This window comes from Prosopis cineraria, unplaced genomic scaffold (genome assembly GCF_029017545.1).
Source record: "Prosopis cineraria cultivar Desert tree isolate PC_DT_omini unplaced genomic scaffold, ASM2901754v1 PC2, whole genome shotgun sequence".
Lineage (NCBI taxonomy): Eukaryota > Viridiplantae > Streptophyta > Magnoliopsida > Fabales > Fabaceae > Prosopis > Prosopis cineraria.
In genome coordinates this window covers 14699489-14716070 of record NW_026555333.1, presented here as the reverse complement: position 1 = coordinate 14716070, position 16582 = coordinate 14699489, and the positions used below count along the sequence as shown (strand labels likewise).

The 16582-nt window shown below is 32.7% G+C and overlaps 1 protein-coding gene and 1 long non-coding RNA gene across 4 annotated transcripts; both read left to right on the top strand.

Annotated features, from left to right (window-relative positions):
* The first annotated feature begins 204 nt into the window (after nucleotides 1–204).
* On the top strand, nucleotides 205–1882 carry LOC129302288 (uncharacterized). The gene is made up of 3 exons (XR_008591237.1): nucleotides 205–365; nucleotides 1030–1095; nucleotides 1645–1882. It is a non-coding gene; the product is annotated as an uncharacterized LOC129302288 (long non-coding RNA).
* Nucleotides 1883–7818: 5936 nt separating this feature from the next.
* LOC129302284 (pumilio homolog 1-like) lies at nucleotides 7819–16377 on the top strand. 3 transcript variants are annotated; one of them, XM_054941054.1, is made up of 9 exons: nucleotides 7824–8804; nucleotides 9482–11004; nucleotides 11098–11239; nucleotides 11381–11488; nucleotides 11970–12182; nucleotides 12301–12411; nucleotides 14608–14802; nucleotides 15428–15602; nucleotides 15952–16377. In XM_054941054.1, exons 1-9 carry the CDS (start codon nucleotides 8199–8201, stop codon nucleotides 15993–15995), a joined length of 3117 nt encoding a protein of 1038 aa, XP_054797029.1. In that variant the 5' UTR covers nucleotides 7824–8198; the 3' UTR covers nucleotides 15996–16377. The 3 variants fall into 3 exon arrangements, with proteins under 3 accessions (XP_054797030.1, XP_054797029.1, XP_054797028.1); XM_054941053.1 differs by having other exon boundaries at nucleotides 9479–11004; XM_054941055.1 differs by lacking the exons at nucleotides 14608–14802; nucleotides 15428–15602; nucleotides 15952–16377 and adding an exon at nucleotides 12735–14601 and having other exon boundaries at nucleotides 7819–8804; nucleotides 9479–11004.
* Nucleotides 16378–16582: the final 205 nt, after the last annotated feature.

Here is a 16582-nt window from a genome sequence, read left to right as displayed (position 1 = left end):
TTAAGATATAATACATAAATAATTTTTTATTGTGTGTAAAAAAAAAGAGAAGGTAGAAGGAACAAAAAAAAGGGGGTGGAAGGTTGTTGTTTCTAAGTCCCACATTGGTTAGATGAGGGAAGAGAAGAGGTGCCTTCATGTATAAAAAGGAGGGGGTGTGTGCATTAGGAAGCATGAGTGGCTAAGATGCAATTTAGAGGAAATTGCAACTTTTGGCCTAAAGGTTTGAATAATTAAATTTGAACCTATAGTTTTTTTTAATATAATTTTGGGACCACAATCCCATTTTTATATTATTTTTCTCTCTTTCTCTCACGTTGCTCGGCGTTTTTCTCGCGAGGGGGGATTATTTTTTTTTTCTTCAGGTATGTTCTAACTTTCCTGTTTAGATTAGCATTTAAAAATTTATTTAATTACAAAATTAATTTTATAGTTATTTTCTAAATAATATTAGCTTTCTAGTGATATGATTATTTTGTAGGATAGAGTAAATATTTTGATTAAGATTTTTCTATAGGATAGTTAATCTGATGATATGATGGATTAAAAATATAGGTTAAAATTCTTAGGGATATAATAAATATTATAGAATATTTTCTTGAGGTTGAAACTCATGTTTAAGAATTTTTGAGTTAAAATCTAGATCTATATGGTTGAATTTATGTGGAATCTGAGACGTAGGGATAAATCTATGATTATTAAATATTTATTTAAGTATGAATAGGTATTTTTGAGGTTATAGAAAGGTGATTTGAGGCTTCAAGATAATTCTAAAATTTTTAATTTATTTTTGGATGAATTTTTAGAATGTAGAAGGATGAAATTGTGATACTAGAAGTGAATTGAGGATAAAAAAAATAGTTCATTAGGGTACGAGAATTTTAGAAAAGAATTTGGGAAGTTAAATGAGGCATAAATCTTAAATTAGTGTTAATATGGACTATAGATTTAAGACTTTCTAACTCTTTAAATTAGAGTTATTTATTCTAATGTAAAATTAATATATAGTATTGTGAAATAATTATGTAGATTATATTGACAAAGATAGTGGTGAAAAAGGAGTTGTGAAGGGGAACTTGTTATTCAAGACATAAGGTAACCATTATTAATGTGTTGTGATGAGTGTGTTTGTGAATGGTTATATGTTGTTTTGTTGTTTGGAAAAATTATGAATTATTGAAAATAAATACTGTATATACTTGTTTGAAATTATTGCCAAGTGGGTTAAAAATTTATTTTTTATTTATCATGATGAGATATTATTGTTCGGATATATTCCTGTTTGGATATTTGAATGATGCATGACTTGTCAGGGTATTTTAATGTATGGTGTTAATAGGAATTTCTGTTCGGTTAATTATTACCACGTGGTAAGCCCTCATTGGACCCAATGAGTGACGTGTCGCTTGGTCCAACTCACCTTTGGCCGGGTGATTTGGCGTCCGAGCATGGTGAAAGGAGGAGATAAGGTGCAGTCATACAATTAAATACTTGTTCGGTTTGTTTGAAAATATTGTTTGGTTAAATGTTTTGTGTGCCCACTTAGCAATCGCATGATTAGTTACATCCGCATGCATCATTACATATTAATTTTTGGTTACTGGGACTTTTAAGTCTCATTCCCCGTGGTTAATATTTTTACAGGAGCGAATCCGGCCGAGAAAGCACCAGAGGTGTAATTATGGTGTATGAGACACCATCTTTTACGTTGCCTCTTATTTTGGATTATACAATGTATCTTGTGCCAACTTAGGACATATCTTGTCTATGGAGCATGTAAACTCTAATCCTTTTTATTAAAAGTATTTATTTGACCAAGAGGATTATGTTTGTCTCTCTTGATTCATGACCTAATTTAAATATCATGCCATGAGGATCTTGACTGTCACTCATGGTTCTAATTGCTTTTTTTGAGATATTTTAAGACTTGTGGTATATTGTTTTGGATGTATCATGGTAAGAAAATTTTCTACCATGATAATGGTTTTAATAATTTGCGAAAAATCGGTTTGTAAATTTGAGGGTGTTACAAATAACTTATGCTTGATGACTCATTCTTTCGATCCCATTTATAGAATGAAAAGAATTTTTTTTTAATCTCATTAAATCTTCTTGTTAAACTTTCAACATAAATATTTTTTTATCTTTTGTGGGAGAGAAAATTATATTATTAATATATATATATATATTTTTAATAGAGATAAATCTAAAAATTTATTAAATTTTAAGATAAAATTAATAAATTTTGATGTTTTACCCAATTTAAAGCTTAATAAATAATGGAGTATAATGATATTGTATAATTCATATAGTCATTCTTATTTAGTGGGATAAAGGTTGTTATTATTGTTATAATATTTTATTTAATATTAATAAAATATATTAAAAATAATTTATAAATAAAATTGAAATAATATAAATAAATAAAAAAACTTGTACACTTAAACTTATATAATTAAAATACTTATATTTAATTAAATTAAAATATATAAATATTTTACAGATCATTTTTTATAATAAATTTTTTTATGAATTAAATTAATGTATTAATATTTACATGCTATAATTTAATTTAATATAAATATATTAAGTATATAAAATTAATTATATAAATCTTACTTTAAAAGGATTTGGTGAAATGGTTGAGGAAGAGAAAAGGGTCAAACATAAATATCTTGCTTGGAGGTCCACATTGGACATTTGGCGTGGTCCTCCCAATCATCATGAGAGTATTTATGCCACGCGCTTACACTTGTCGATTAAATTCAAGGTCGCTGTGAGCCATCGAATGACAGGGGCAAGAACATCATCGACGCTACTACTACGCACGCGCTCTTAAGAAGCGTGATTATTTTTTTTCTTGGACTGTAATGCGGCAAATGGATTTCGTCACTTGGCCCAATAATATCTAAACGGATATGCATCCAAGTTTTCGGTGCAAACCTTTTATCCTTTCCCCATCCGTCCCATTCTTCATCATCATCTTCTTCTCTCTGCCCCTATTTTTGTGTACAGTTCATCATTATTTTCAATTAGAGTCATCAATAATGGCAGCGTTTTTTAGACTACCCAATTAAATCCTGTAATTTTTTTATTATAAGATTGGGCTTGAAAATTGTCGATGAATATATGGATTCATAAACTTAAAACTTTAATAGCCAAGTTTATAATAGTCAGTCCGGACTTTACTAATAAATTTATTATCCATTTGATTCTTTATAAATTTTGTATGCACTTGATAATGCAGTTATAAAAATATAAGTGTATTATTAGATAGGGTAGAGGTTAAAGATTTAATAATAGTATCGGTGAAAGAGGTTGTGAGCACTTTAACATGAGCTTTCGTGTCTGAAATCGAATGCAAAAACATTATTAGGAGAGTTCTTTTAATTAGTTCTAATAATGTCCAAATTTAAGTCAAGAATACTAAATATCAAAGAGGTTATAAGCAATATTTTTGGCCGAAAAAATAGTCCCAAAAAGGTTAAGGGTTCACATTATGTAACAAGCCGCATCGTATAGTGTTTAAAGATTTTCAATATATGGTTAAAATTATTTATATTCTTTTACGAATAGATTATCTTTGAAAATCATTAAAAATTATTAAGAAGAAAAATAATAGGCGGGCATTTATTACATTTCACGCGCACTCTTTGACATAGAAATATAATGCACTGATAATCGTTGGATTTTTGTTAATAATTTTACCTTTTTTTTACAGCATCTTTTTTTATTTTTATTTTTATCGCTCCCTCTATTTTAATATACGTGGCATTTTAAACGCTATTTTCAATCCAAAATGCAGGACATTTGTTGTTTCTAACAATTATTTTTTCATTTATACAAATTGGTTGATGTGAGTGGAGTGGAGTGATTTGGGTTGCATGAAAAATCTCACACAACAGTTATTATTAATAAACATTGCTTCTCACCCCTCATGACAAGCAAAATGGGAAGTTCGAGTGGGAAATGAATCCCTACCCACACGGCAAAACACAAAGGCATAGTAGTCATTCTTTTTTCTTTTTTTTAAATTGAGAGATACTAGGTTTAATTGATTGAGAGAATTAAATTAGTTTATCTTTAAATCTTTGAGCTTAAATTTTGAGATATACAATCATATTAAATAAATATGCCAATGGATGAAAATTGTCATTATGGATAACGGTCTCATATAATAGAATACGATGATTCTTAGGTTTATTGGGATATCAAGAAATGGAATCAAATAATAGTTGATTTTTTTCTTAAAATTTTGATGGCACTCCAACTTTGCATGGGACCTGAATCTTTGTTGAGTGATTATAGCCTCAAATTTGCAAGAAGGTATAGATCGTTAATAATGGTGATATTCAACAATGTCATAAAAAAAGAATTGTTGAAAAAGTTCGTTGTGTCTTGTATAAGGGTAACTCAACCCTTCACTAGGGTGTTAGAAACTCATTGCAAGTTTAAAAAATTTGTTTGGGTAAAAAATAGTTGAAAAGAATTTTTGACAGATAATCTCATTTAAGCGGAAGCCACTTCAACGAGCTGATAAAAAGAATTTTCGAGTGAAATTAGGTTGAGTATTTAATGCATTTTAAATTTTGTTGGATTCTCTCTTTTTTCTTCTCACATTTTATAAATTACAAATAATACTTAATTATACATAGACAATTTTTAAAATTATAATTCAAAGTTTAATTTTTTTGTGAAAATGATTGAAATTAAAATTAAAATAATATTTATCATAAAATCCATGATCTTCATATGGCCAACACCGTGGCTGATCACTGCCTAGCACGACAGGCCCTTCATTCTTGTTTCGGTTTTAATAATTTTCAGTGATGTTCGAAGCTTGCTCGCACTCTCCTGTTTATTTAAAAAAAAAGAATAAAAGTAAAAAGTAAAAACACAAGTCGATTTTTTTTTTTAATAAGAGAACATAATGTTGATTGTTGATCACTAATACTATTTATTTGAACACACTGAGGTTTATCATGTACGAGTAGAAGACAAAAATATGAAAGATAATTTGATTTTTAAAATGTAAAAAAATTATTCTCTTCACCTGAAAAAAAAAAAAAAATCTATTCTGTTGGGGAATCTGAACTACAATCTAAGGCAGTACCATATCTTTTTTTTCAAGTACCGTATCTACTTAGTACTCACAGATCTAAACTGCACGTCTACAACCTAATTTTGGCCAAAATAAATACAAAAAGCTAGTTTAACCTAAGATTGTCTCAGCCAAGAGTTTGAACCCATTTGTGCAAATACGGTAACTGATTCGTTGCTATTTTCTTGCTGCTTTCAACAGTTTCCTTTCTTAGAATGTCCTGGAACCGGTAATTTTCTCTTTTTCTTTTAATCTTTTCTTATATTTTTTTTCACCAAATAATCCTTTCTTACATAAACTTTACGCTGGTGTCTGTGTATGCATAGTAATCAACTTTATTTTTTTTACTTTGCGTATTTATTCCAGTTGATTGTTTTCTCAAGTCCTCTTACTGTACCTTGTAAAGAGACATCTTTTCATTTTAATTACCAATAAATGTTTTTTAATAAAAATATGATTTCATACCAAAAATAAAAAGTGCATTGGTCCTTAACATATATATATATTTGATCTTATTAACAAATTAAGTAAATGCAATAATTTTTTAAGAATTTTATTAAAATTATATAAATTCTGTCCTTTATTTTTAAAATGCACACACATTTAAATAATAAACTATAACTTCTTTTTTTTATATAATTATCTGATATCCCGTATTATATTTGAAATTAGAGGTAGTTCTTTCAAAAATAGTTTTTTATATGTTCATGCAAACTTGAATATGTGATATTGTGATTAAGCAACCATGGTATCCTTTTCTACAATTAACACTTGTTGGTAATAATAAACTATGGCATATTTTAATTTAGATTAAATCACACGTGCATTTTTTAAAATTTTTGTTTGTAGAATCGTCTACATACCCATGCCTATTATTTTAAAAATTAACACAAATCTCCCACAAAAATTATTAAATTTACGTAAATCTTTGTCCACTTTGTAAACCTACATATTTTCATTGTATTTTTAGATATACGGATTGAATTTCTTTGCTGTCCCTTCGTCGGCATCCCCTCTTTTTTTTTTAAAAAAAAAAATTATACTGAAAGCAAAAGCCTAAAAAGGCTACAGATTATTATAGTTCATTTGAGGGGTTGATCCCTCATAATCAACCAAACCTACAAGTGGGATTGGTGAATGATCAAAAATACAAAAGGCTTCATCAAAACTAAAAGCATTCCTAGCAAAATAATCAACATATGTATTATCTTTATGGTACAAATGCTAAATATTAAAAGATTGTGCATTGACTAATATCTTTGAACGGGTAAGTTTCCTTGCATCCCTGAGTTAGCATTTTCACTACATCATTTATAATTGGCATCCCCTCTAATAAGAAATTCACTTACAACTTTAAAAAAATGTTGAGGAAATGAAAATAAATTACAGCAGAAAATTTGAATCATACAAACATGTTTTTTCTTGAAAATATAAAAAAAATTGTGTAATTTTAACAAAAGTTTAGCGAGTTTTGTGAAATTTGTCTTTTAAGCTTAAGAAGATAATTTTATGGGTTTTGAAAAAAAGCAATGTACTCTTAAACGTTTAAACTCTCAAATAAGGTTTGTGAAATTTATTTTTCATTTTTGAAGGAACTCAGAGATTCCGAAATAATGAAAAAGTTTTTATAGTTTTGGAGAAGATACAAGTAGCCCATTTTTTAATTTAATCCTAACTTGTATACCTAAAGTATCTTCAACTTAAATTTCTTATTTTAAAAACAATACAGTATTTTTTGGAACAAAAAAGCAATATATTCAAGTAATTTTTGGCGAAATAATTTAAATATTTGAAAGAGAACATTTTAACTTAGTTTTTAAAACATTTGTAGGAATACCCAATGAAACTGATCGAAAATTAATTAATTTTAAAAATTAGTTAAATGATTCACCGAATGAAGAACCCGTCAATTTGGTTCGATAACAAATCTATTTTTATGTTTTCAATATTCCTTCATTCTTAATAATGTGTCTTGAATTGCATTGATAAAAAAAAATGCATTTCATCTTAAAACACAAGTGAAAAAAAAAAGAAAAATTGTAGGAGAAGGTTGAAGTGGAGACGAAGAAGTTCTTTAACAAAAGCAAATACGAAAAAAGCGTGAAACTGAAATTTATAAAATATATTCAACTATTAATCGTTTCAATCACATATTTCTTTTAACAAACATTTTGTTTATATAATTATATGATCAGCCTCGAGCATACGGATGAAATATTTAAAATTTTTAAAAACATTTTTTCAGACAATAAAAATATTTCAAATAAAAAAATGGCTTGGTACTGATATATATTTAAATTTAAAAATAAATAATAATACTCTTTTTGTCTCAAATTATATGACACATTTAAAGAAGTTTTTCAATTTTAAAATAAAAGATACTTTATGTAGATTAAAATTTTATTAAACGTATCAATTCTAATATCACATTTTTCTTTCTCTAATTAATTTCTATCCCTTTATTTTTTAATATATTAAATAATAAATATTTTTAAAAATTTATATTTTTATTTTAAAAAGATAAAATTATTAAATATATTTAATAAAATTTATTAATATATAAAATTTTATTTAAAAATATTTTATAATTTAGAACCGTGCATGTTAACAAAATTAAAAAATTGCAGTAAAGACAAGTTAATAAACCCTAGTTCTGTGCAATAACAAATCTTCGCGGACATAAATCTTTACCGTCACTTAAAATCTAACGGCTTGGCTTCAGCATTAGTACTTATCACTGCCCTTCCTCTCCTTCCTTCTTAGTCGCAGTCTCTTCTCTGTTTCTCTTCTAACAGGGATGAAACCATGGTCGATCTTCATCGTTATCTCCTCTGAACCTGATCCTCGTATCATTGTCTAAATCTTAACCCGCGAGTCCAAACTCCATGCTTTACAATACAAGCAGAGATTTTCTATTCGTCCCCCTAACAAAAATTGAGTAATGGGTTGCGATAATCCTCAAAAAATAAACTTTTTGTAGCTTTAGCGAGAAAACTGTTCATACTTTAACCATTTTTATCTGATTATGTGCTTAAAGTTGCAGTCTTTGCGTGTGTATATTTTTTCACTAACCTGAGTTCTATCTAAATGTTCACCGATGAGTTCGGGCTCTGACACTAGTTACTCAAAGATGATGTCAGATGTAGCGATTCGATCGATGTTCAAAAACTCTGATTACGGTGAAGATTTGAGTATGCTGATTCGCCAACAGAGGCGGCAGCAACAACATCAAGAAGCGAGTGAGCGTGAGAGGGAACTTAATATGTACAGAAGTGGGTCGGCGCCTCCCACCGTAGAGGGCTCGCTTTCTGCTGTGGGTGCCTTGTTTGATACTTCGACGATGGTATCAGGTTTCGGCAAAGGCGGCGGAGAAGGAGGAAGGGGTTTTACGAGCGAAGAGGAGCTTCGTGCTGATCCAGCGTATGCAAATTATTACTATTCGAATGCAAATCCAAACCCACGCTTGCCGCCTCCGTTGGTGTCGAAAGAGGACTGGCGTTTCACACAGCGGTTAAGTGGTGGTATTGGAGACAGGAGGAATGGAGACAGCTCGCTTTTTTCGGTGCAGCCTCCGGGGTTCGATGGGAAAGAGGAGAATGGTGTGAATAAAAGAAAGAGTGCGGAGTGGGGCGGCAATGGGTTGATCGGGATGCCGCCGTTGGGACTTGGGAACAGGCAGAAGAGCATTACAGAGTTAATTCAAGTGAGCTTCTGCTTGCGCTGATTCGTCTCCTTATATCCTGTTTAAATTGATAGTTGCAATTTGTTTGGTTTGGATTGGACTTCTTTAGCTGTGGAATTGGACTTTGGGGTTTCATTCTCGGGTTTATTTTTCATAGATGTAGTTTTCATTTGCAGTAACTCCATAGTCTGCTGTAAAGGCATAATAACGGAATTTGAGTGAGTGACCTTACCTATATTACGAGGAAAGCAATGCATAACACCCTTAGGCAATGAGTTCCAGTGAAAATGCTTCGCATACTAAATGGCACGGGACAAGTCTTTCCTTTTGATTATTGCTGCTTTGCGTTGGTTTTTTTTTTTCCTTCCTCCCGGATCATTCTGTTGCCTCTTAACTATCTATGCCTATGTTCCTCAATTTTCAGCGAATTTCTGATTTTTTTGGGAGTCCATTTCCATTGTCTAAATTGATCATGCTTTGAAGAATTTGTTGGTACATGTATACCAGGTTTCATTCACATGAGCTTACAATTTTCTAGTGGTAAAAAATTTCATCATAAATTTCTTTTGATATTGTTAAACTGAGTATGAGCTAACATCATTGGCTTCTGTTAATAATTTTATGACCTGCATATTACTTCCTGAATTATCATTCTACTTATACTTTTCCTGCTGTTCTTTGGCATTTTTCCGAAGCAGGATGAGATAAATAATTCATCATCTTTATCTAATCATCGCCAATCTAGCTATAGTGTTTTTGACGACAGTGCTGAAAACCCAGAAACCCATTTTGCTCAGCTGCATCAGGATTTGGCAACTGCAGATGCTTTGCATTCTGGTGGGACCAAACTGGGCATATCTGCTGCTCAAAATCTTGGTGGATCAGCTTCTCAAACATACGCTTCTGCTTTGGGAGCTTCCTTGTCGAGGAGCACTACACCTGACTCTCAACTTCTAGCTAGAGCTCCTAGTCCTTGCCTTCCACCCATCGGGGATGGGAGATCTAACTCTAATGATAAAAAATGTTCCAGCGGTCAAAACTCATTTAATGCTGTATCATCCAGTTTAAATGAGCCTGCAGCTCTGGTGTCTGCTTTGGCTGGCATGAATCTGTCCCCAAACGGCATAGCAGATGATGAGAAACATTCCCCTGGGTGCAATGAATCTGAGCATACTCATGCTATCAATTATCATCCATTTCTTAACATGCCAGAAGCCCTGCCTTATCAGCTTCACTCTGCTCCCCAATTGACAAAAGCATCTCATTTGAAAGTAAACAATAGCAGCGGTTTCAGATTGGATCTAAATAACTCTTCATTAAATGCGAACGAGCAGTTAGAACATCACAACTCTGCTGGGATTTCTGTTCACTCAGGCTTAAAAGGACCTCCTACACAAACTCTTGCTGGCAGAGGAAACTCACTTGCTCATCGTCAGAATGTGGATGGTAGAAATATCTCATACCAAAACTATGGGTTGAGTGGGTATGCTGTGAATCCTTCTTCGCCACCAATTATGGCAAGTCAGCTTGGTTGTGGTAATTTGTCTCCTTTCTTTGAAAATGCTGCTGCCACCCTTGGAGTGAATAGCATGGACTCCGGAGCCTTAGGAGGAGGGGTAGCTTTAGGACCAAACTTGTTATCAGCGTCAGAGTTACAAAATGCAAGCAGGATGGTGAATAATGCTTCGGGTAGCGCTCATCAGGTGCCCTTAGTGGACCCTTTATATCTTCAATATTTATTATCAGGTGAAGTTGCAGCTGCACAGGTTGCAGCCCTTAATGACCAAGCAATAAATAAGGAATGCTCAAGTAATTCATTTACAGATTTGCTTGGTCTCCAAAAAGCTTACGTAGAGTCATTGATTGCTCCTCAAAAATCACAGTTTGCTGTTCCTTACCTTAACAAGTCTCCTAGCCTGAACAACACCTATTTTGGAAATCCAACATTTGGTGTGGGAGTGTCATATCCAGGTAGCCCAGTGACTGGTTCCTTCTATCCAAACTCACCCCTTGGACCAGGTAGTCCTATGAGGCAAAGTGAGCGTAATATACGTTTATCTGGGATGAGGAATGTGGCTGGGGGTTTCATGGGAGCTTGGCATGCCGATTCTGTTGGCAACTTGGATGAGAATTTTGCACCATCCTTGTTGGATGAATTCAAAAGTAATAAAACCAAATGTTTTGAGCTGTCAGAAATTGCTGGTCATGTTGTTGAGTTCAGGTGCATGGATGCTGCTGGTCATAGTTTTTATGTTTCTTGACTTTGAATAAAGGTCTAATTCTTGTTTTTAATGTTTTTCCTTTCCTTACACAGTGCTGACCAATATGGAAGCCGATTTATCCAACAGAAACTTGAGACTGCCACAATGGAAGAGAAAAACATGGTTTTCAATGAAATCATGCCTCAAGCTCTTTGTCTAATGACTGATGTTTTTGGTAATTATGTAATTCAGAAGGTAATATGTTCTTTCATTTATATCTATCCGAAGTATCCTTTGATGTACTATTTTAGTTTGTATAACTGTTTTCTATTTTGCTCAAGTGAGTGAGATATTCCTGTTGGACTTCATGCTTAACTCATGCTGGTCCTTGTTTAGTTTTTTGAGCATGGAACATCAGCACAGATAAGAGAACTTGCTGAGCAGCTTACTGGTCATGTTCTGACCCTAAGTCTTCAAATGTATGGCTGCCGAGTTATCCAGAAGGTATTCTCCTTGCTTGATCCGCCTTATTATTGTCTCCTTTAACTGCATGTGTCAGTTTGCGAAGTGCACTACGTTGTGGACTTAGCAGGTTCTATTTGCTGAAAAGACAGATGCTTTTCATGTACCCTCTATGAGGAAAACTAAGAACAAGTTACGCAAACATTCCCCCAGCTTCTACATTAAATTCATCCATATCATTATATCACCATTAAGAGGTTTGCAGAGGGAGACACCCGGGGGTGGTACAGGCGGAGTTGGTAGCAGTCAGATATTTTAATTTCTTATTTCCCTAATTTCAAATTGCTAGAATGCCTTACAGTTTAGGTGAGCATCTGCAGATGAGAGACAATGTCTTTTTTGGTTTGACCTAGTCATGCGTAACTATACCTAGTCATGCGTAACTATTCCTTGTGTATTTTGTCACATATGTTGACTTATTAGTGTGTTGTAAATGATAATTGCTGTTTGTATTACTTTTTAGGCTATAGAAGTTGTTAATCTGGATCAACAGACTAAAATGGTAGCAGAGCTGGATGGTCATATAATGCGCTGTGTACGTGATCAAAATGGAAACCATGTAATCCAGAAGTGTATTGAATGTGTACCTGAAGATGCTATCCACTTTATAGTTTCTACATTTTATGACCAAGTTGTGACATTGTCAACTCATCCATATGGTTGCCGTGTGATACAGGTCAATGACACCTTTTTTTTTTTTTGGGTCAAAGTTACTATGTGGGCACTTCTTTTCTGTATTGACACTTCGACATATAAGAATGATAAGTTTGAACTTGATATTTCTCTGTAAACAGAGAGTCTTGGAGCATTGCCATGATCCCAAAACACAGCAGATAATGATGGATGAGATTCTGCAGTCTGTTTGTATGTTAGCACAGGACCAATATGGGAATTATGTTGTACAGGTTTGTTTAATTCTCAGTCTTACTTGCATCCTATCAGTGTCAATTTGTGATTTTATGATTAAACATGATAGTAAGTGCATATTAAATTGAGTGTTACTTCGAACAATTTTGATCTTTTTTGTTATGAATTCATTATGAGTAAATGTATAGGTGTTCAATACAATAACAACAAGTCTTATCTCACTAGGTGGGTTCGCTACATGGATTGCACGACACTGTTGTGTTTTATTGTCAGCCAAGCTTTTAGAAATATTTAACTAAGAGGTCTCATTCAATAACTTCAATGAGTGTTCTCTTTGATTTTTCTCTACCTCTCTTTACAGGGCTCAAGATTATTCGTTCCAGTCTTCTCACCAGTGCCTTCCACTGCTTTCTTTGTACATGTTGAAGTCATTTTTCCTTAGTAGATGCCCCATTTTTTCTCATATATGTTTATTTCATATTTCATCTTTTCATGTATGCTTGTATATCCATATCAACATTCTCATGTTTGTTATTCCAACTTTATGTTCCTCCTGTCCCTTTAAATCTTAACATTTATTACCATATAATATGGCTAGTCTTGAAACAGTTCGATAAAACTTCTTTTTAAGTTTATTAGGTAGCTTTCGATCATAAATAACTTCTTTAACCTTTTTTAAATTAAACCACCTAGCTTGTATTTTATATGTAACATCTCCATCAATTTCCCCATTATGTTGAATAATAGCTCTCAAATATTTAAACTCTTCCACTTAGGGTATAATTTGATCTCTCAATCTCACTTCCAAACTATTATTGATTGACCTCTTATCAAAATTACACTGCAGATATTTTGTCTTACTTTTACTTAGGTGGAAACCTTTCGACTTTAAAGTCATTTTTCATAATTCAGTTTGTAATTAATCTCTTCTCTTCTCTCCGTAATAAGAACATGTGTTCAATGTATGAACTAAAACATCTATGTTGGTTGAGTAATTAAAAAATATGTGAAGATCTTATTTATCAATCCTGGTTTGACCTGGCTTGTTGGACTGAAAATCGTTGTTTTAAATCCAAAGTTGAGTCATGTCTCCTATTAGACCATAAGTGCACAAAAATAGGCAGACTTGCTTTTGATATGTTCATCGTCCTGTATGATCCAGTTTAACTGTTATTACTACTACTTTAATCTTATCTACCAGTATTGCTGTCATTTGGTTAACCGCCTATTGAAATATGAGAAAAATGTAATTCACTGTGTAATTAGACATCTGTATATTCCTGTACGGTTCATTTTTTATTGAGAGCATATGTTATCCTCCCTTGTTATGCTCGACACTGGAGGTTCAGAAAGCAGTTGATAGGTGACATCAAAAATATTGAATAACCATGTATAATAATGATTATGGTTTCCTTTTAAAAAATATAATTGTAGTTTACCTTGAATGATGGTAGCTAATAAATTGAATCTTTATTAAAGGGATAAATATATATATATATATATATATGCTGTTAGATCAGATTTACTTTTCTAATATATATATGTACATATTAAAATTAAAATATATAAATATTAAAACTTTTAAAGAAATATCTTATCATGTTTATGTTTAAATATTCAAATTTCTATCATAATGCATGGTTGAAAGATTGATTTAGTGCCCCAATGACTCGGTGGTAAGGTATTGAAAATTGAACTAGTTATTGAATTGGTCAAGGCTCTGGTTTAAGGGTTAATGATAAAAATTATAGTTAAATTGTGATCAGACCGGTCATAACCAAAGAATTTTATTCAATTTATCAAGGCATTGGTTTAACGATTTACCAGTTCAATCAAGCAAGTTGACCTAGATTTTCATACTATGCTTAGTAGCAATGGTGTTTGCCTAGAGTTATGGCTATTGAAGAAGCAAGGACATGGATTGAATATGGTTAAAAAATGAGAGGGTCATTTTTCCTATAAAGGAACACTTGCTGAATAATGCTGAAGTATGAATTATGGCAAGTAGTTGGGTAGACTACGAAATGATGTAAGCCAGATGGCTCTAATGTGATGCTTAATGACTTGATCTCAATGTTTTCTTGAGTTAGTTGGCAAATGCATGCTTTTGTCAGGATTCAATTTTTTTTTTTTAAAGACTGAACTAGCTTTAAAACGTCTATGTTCTTGTAATGGAATTCATCCTTTCTTTCAGCTCATTTGTGTTATTTTTCTGATTATTGCATAAAATTCAGCATGTACTGGAGCATGGGAAGCCACATGAACGCTCAGCTATTGTGAAGCAATTAACTGGACAAATTGTGCAGATGAGCCAGCAGAAGTTTGCCTCTAATGTTATAGAGAAGTGTCTAACTTTTGGAACACCAACAGAACGCCAGACCCTAGTGAATGAGATGCTTGGTTCCACTGATGAAAATGAGCCCTTACAGGTTTGTGGTCCCTATCAGAGGGAGTGAAGCTTTGAGACACATTTTTCCCCTTTGTATTGTGTTTCTCTGAGCTTCGGAATCTTCTATGCCTGTTTTTATGATATCTAATGCTCTCAGTTAATTCTTATATCCTACTTAAGCACCTTTCAGATTGGTTTTTATGATCTCTTTTTAATTTTCCAATTATACATGTGAGGCTATTAGGTGAGATAAAACGGCTAAGTTATTCCAGATTATTGAGTGTGCTCAATGAGAGGTCTTGATAATCTGTGAAGTGTAGATATGGTTGATCATAGCCATAAAGGAACATCTCTTGATAATCTGTGAAGTGTAGGGATGGTTGATCATGGCCATAAAACAACTGAATTTGTTTGTCATGGTTATAGAAGCTCTGCCATGCATGCGGATGTAATGTAATATAACAAATTATTTGCATCATGTTGTATTTCTGTTGAAATCTGTTGGTAGGAGACCAGCTTTATCTTGGGGAACAGGATGTGAAAGCGAACTCTTACTTCCACAGAATACATTTCTTGTTCATTCTGTTTTTATTGTTATTTAAGATTTTATGTAATTTCATTGTATTTCAGGTTTTCTCATCTTTTGCTTGGTCCGTTGGTTGTAGGTAATGATGAAAGATCAGTTTGCAAACTATGTTGTACAGAAGGTGCTGGAAACTTGTGATGACCAACAGCTTGAGCTCATCCTTAATCGAATAAAGGTTCACCTGAACGCGTTGAAGAAGTATACTTATGGGAAGCACATAGTTGCACGTGTAGAGAAACTGGTTGCTGCTGGAGGTATTTATCATTTTTCTAATCTTTTTCTCTCATTTTGGGTCATGCATATAAACAGAGCATCATGAATCTGAACATCTGTTACTTCGGTAATGCTTGGGCTATAGTCATGATCATCATGATGAATTTTTTTCCATTGCGAGTCCTTTGACCTCTTATTTCTTCCATCCTAAAGAATATGTGGAGTGGACTTGCCGATGCATTTTGATCACTTTTATTTCCATGTACTGAAATCTTTTCAAAGAACTGAATAAGTTTTTATGGTGTCTGTTCTCTTATCATCTAGTGCTGAAAAATATCAATCTGTCTATCTTATGCATAACATCCAATTTTTGCATTTTTATGTATGCAGAAAGGAGGATCAGTCTGACTCTTCATCCTGCACAGATGGTATAGGAAATGAAAGTTATTGTACGGCTAACTGAGTATAATGCGAGCTCCTTCTCTTGTTAATTTTCGTATCCGGCGGTTGCCATCTGTTGGTTGACGGATGGGAGCCTATGGGAATAAGGAATCATGGGGTGTACTCAAAACTGTATATTTGTTAGTTTGAGGGTATATATATATATGTCTAGAATGAGAATCGGGTTAGCTGACGCCAGGGCTGTGAATGACAACGCCTGATGCCCAAGAAGAGATAAATTTGTTCCCTAGTTTTCTAGTTGTAAAGGTAGGTGGTTTTTTCCTTCACTATTGTGACTGTAAAATATGTTCTGTACTGAGTTGCGAGATTCCTTGTGTTTGAGGCCCACAATTTTTGTGGTGCATGAGATTTCAATTTTCTCCCAAGGTTACGCTACTCTTATCAGTTTTGTTTCCTGTTGTTAATGATTTTTTCTTGCCTTTACGCGACTAGGGGTTGTATATATACTTGTAAGTTAAAAACTAAAAGATGTCAATATGTGCTAATATTTCTAAGCTTGATTATAAGGATTAGATCATTTGATAAAATCATTTGTCCCACTGATTCTTAGCTCCTTGAG

Excerpts from the sequence above, each read along its gene's own strand:
- LOC129302284 (XM_054941053.1), top strand. The coding sequence starts at position 8,199 with ATGAGTTCGGGCTCTGACACTAGTTACTCAAAGATGATGTCAGATGTA. Across the intron at positions 11,489-11,969 it reads GCTGCCGAGTTATCCAGAAG|GCTATAGAAGTTGTTAATCT; the intron begins GTATTCTCCTTG and ends ATTACTTTTTAG. Across the intron at positions 14,803-15,427 it reads ATGAAAATGAGCCCTTACAG|GTAATGATGAAAGATCAGTT; the intron begins GTTTGTGGTCCC and ends CGTTGGTTGTAG.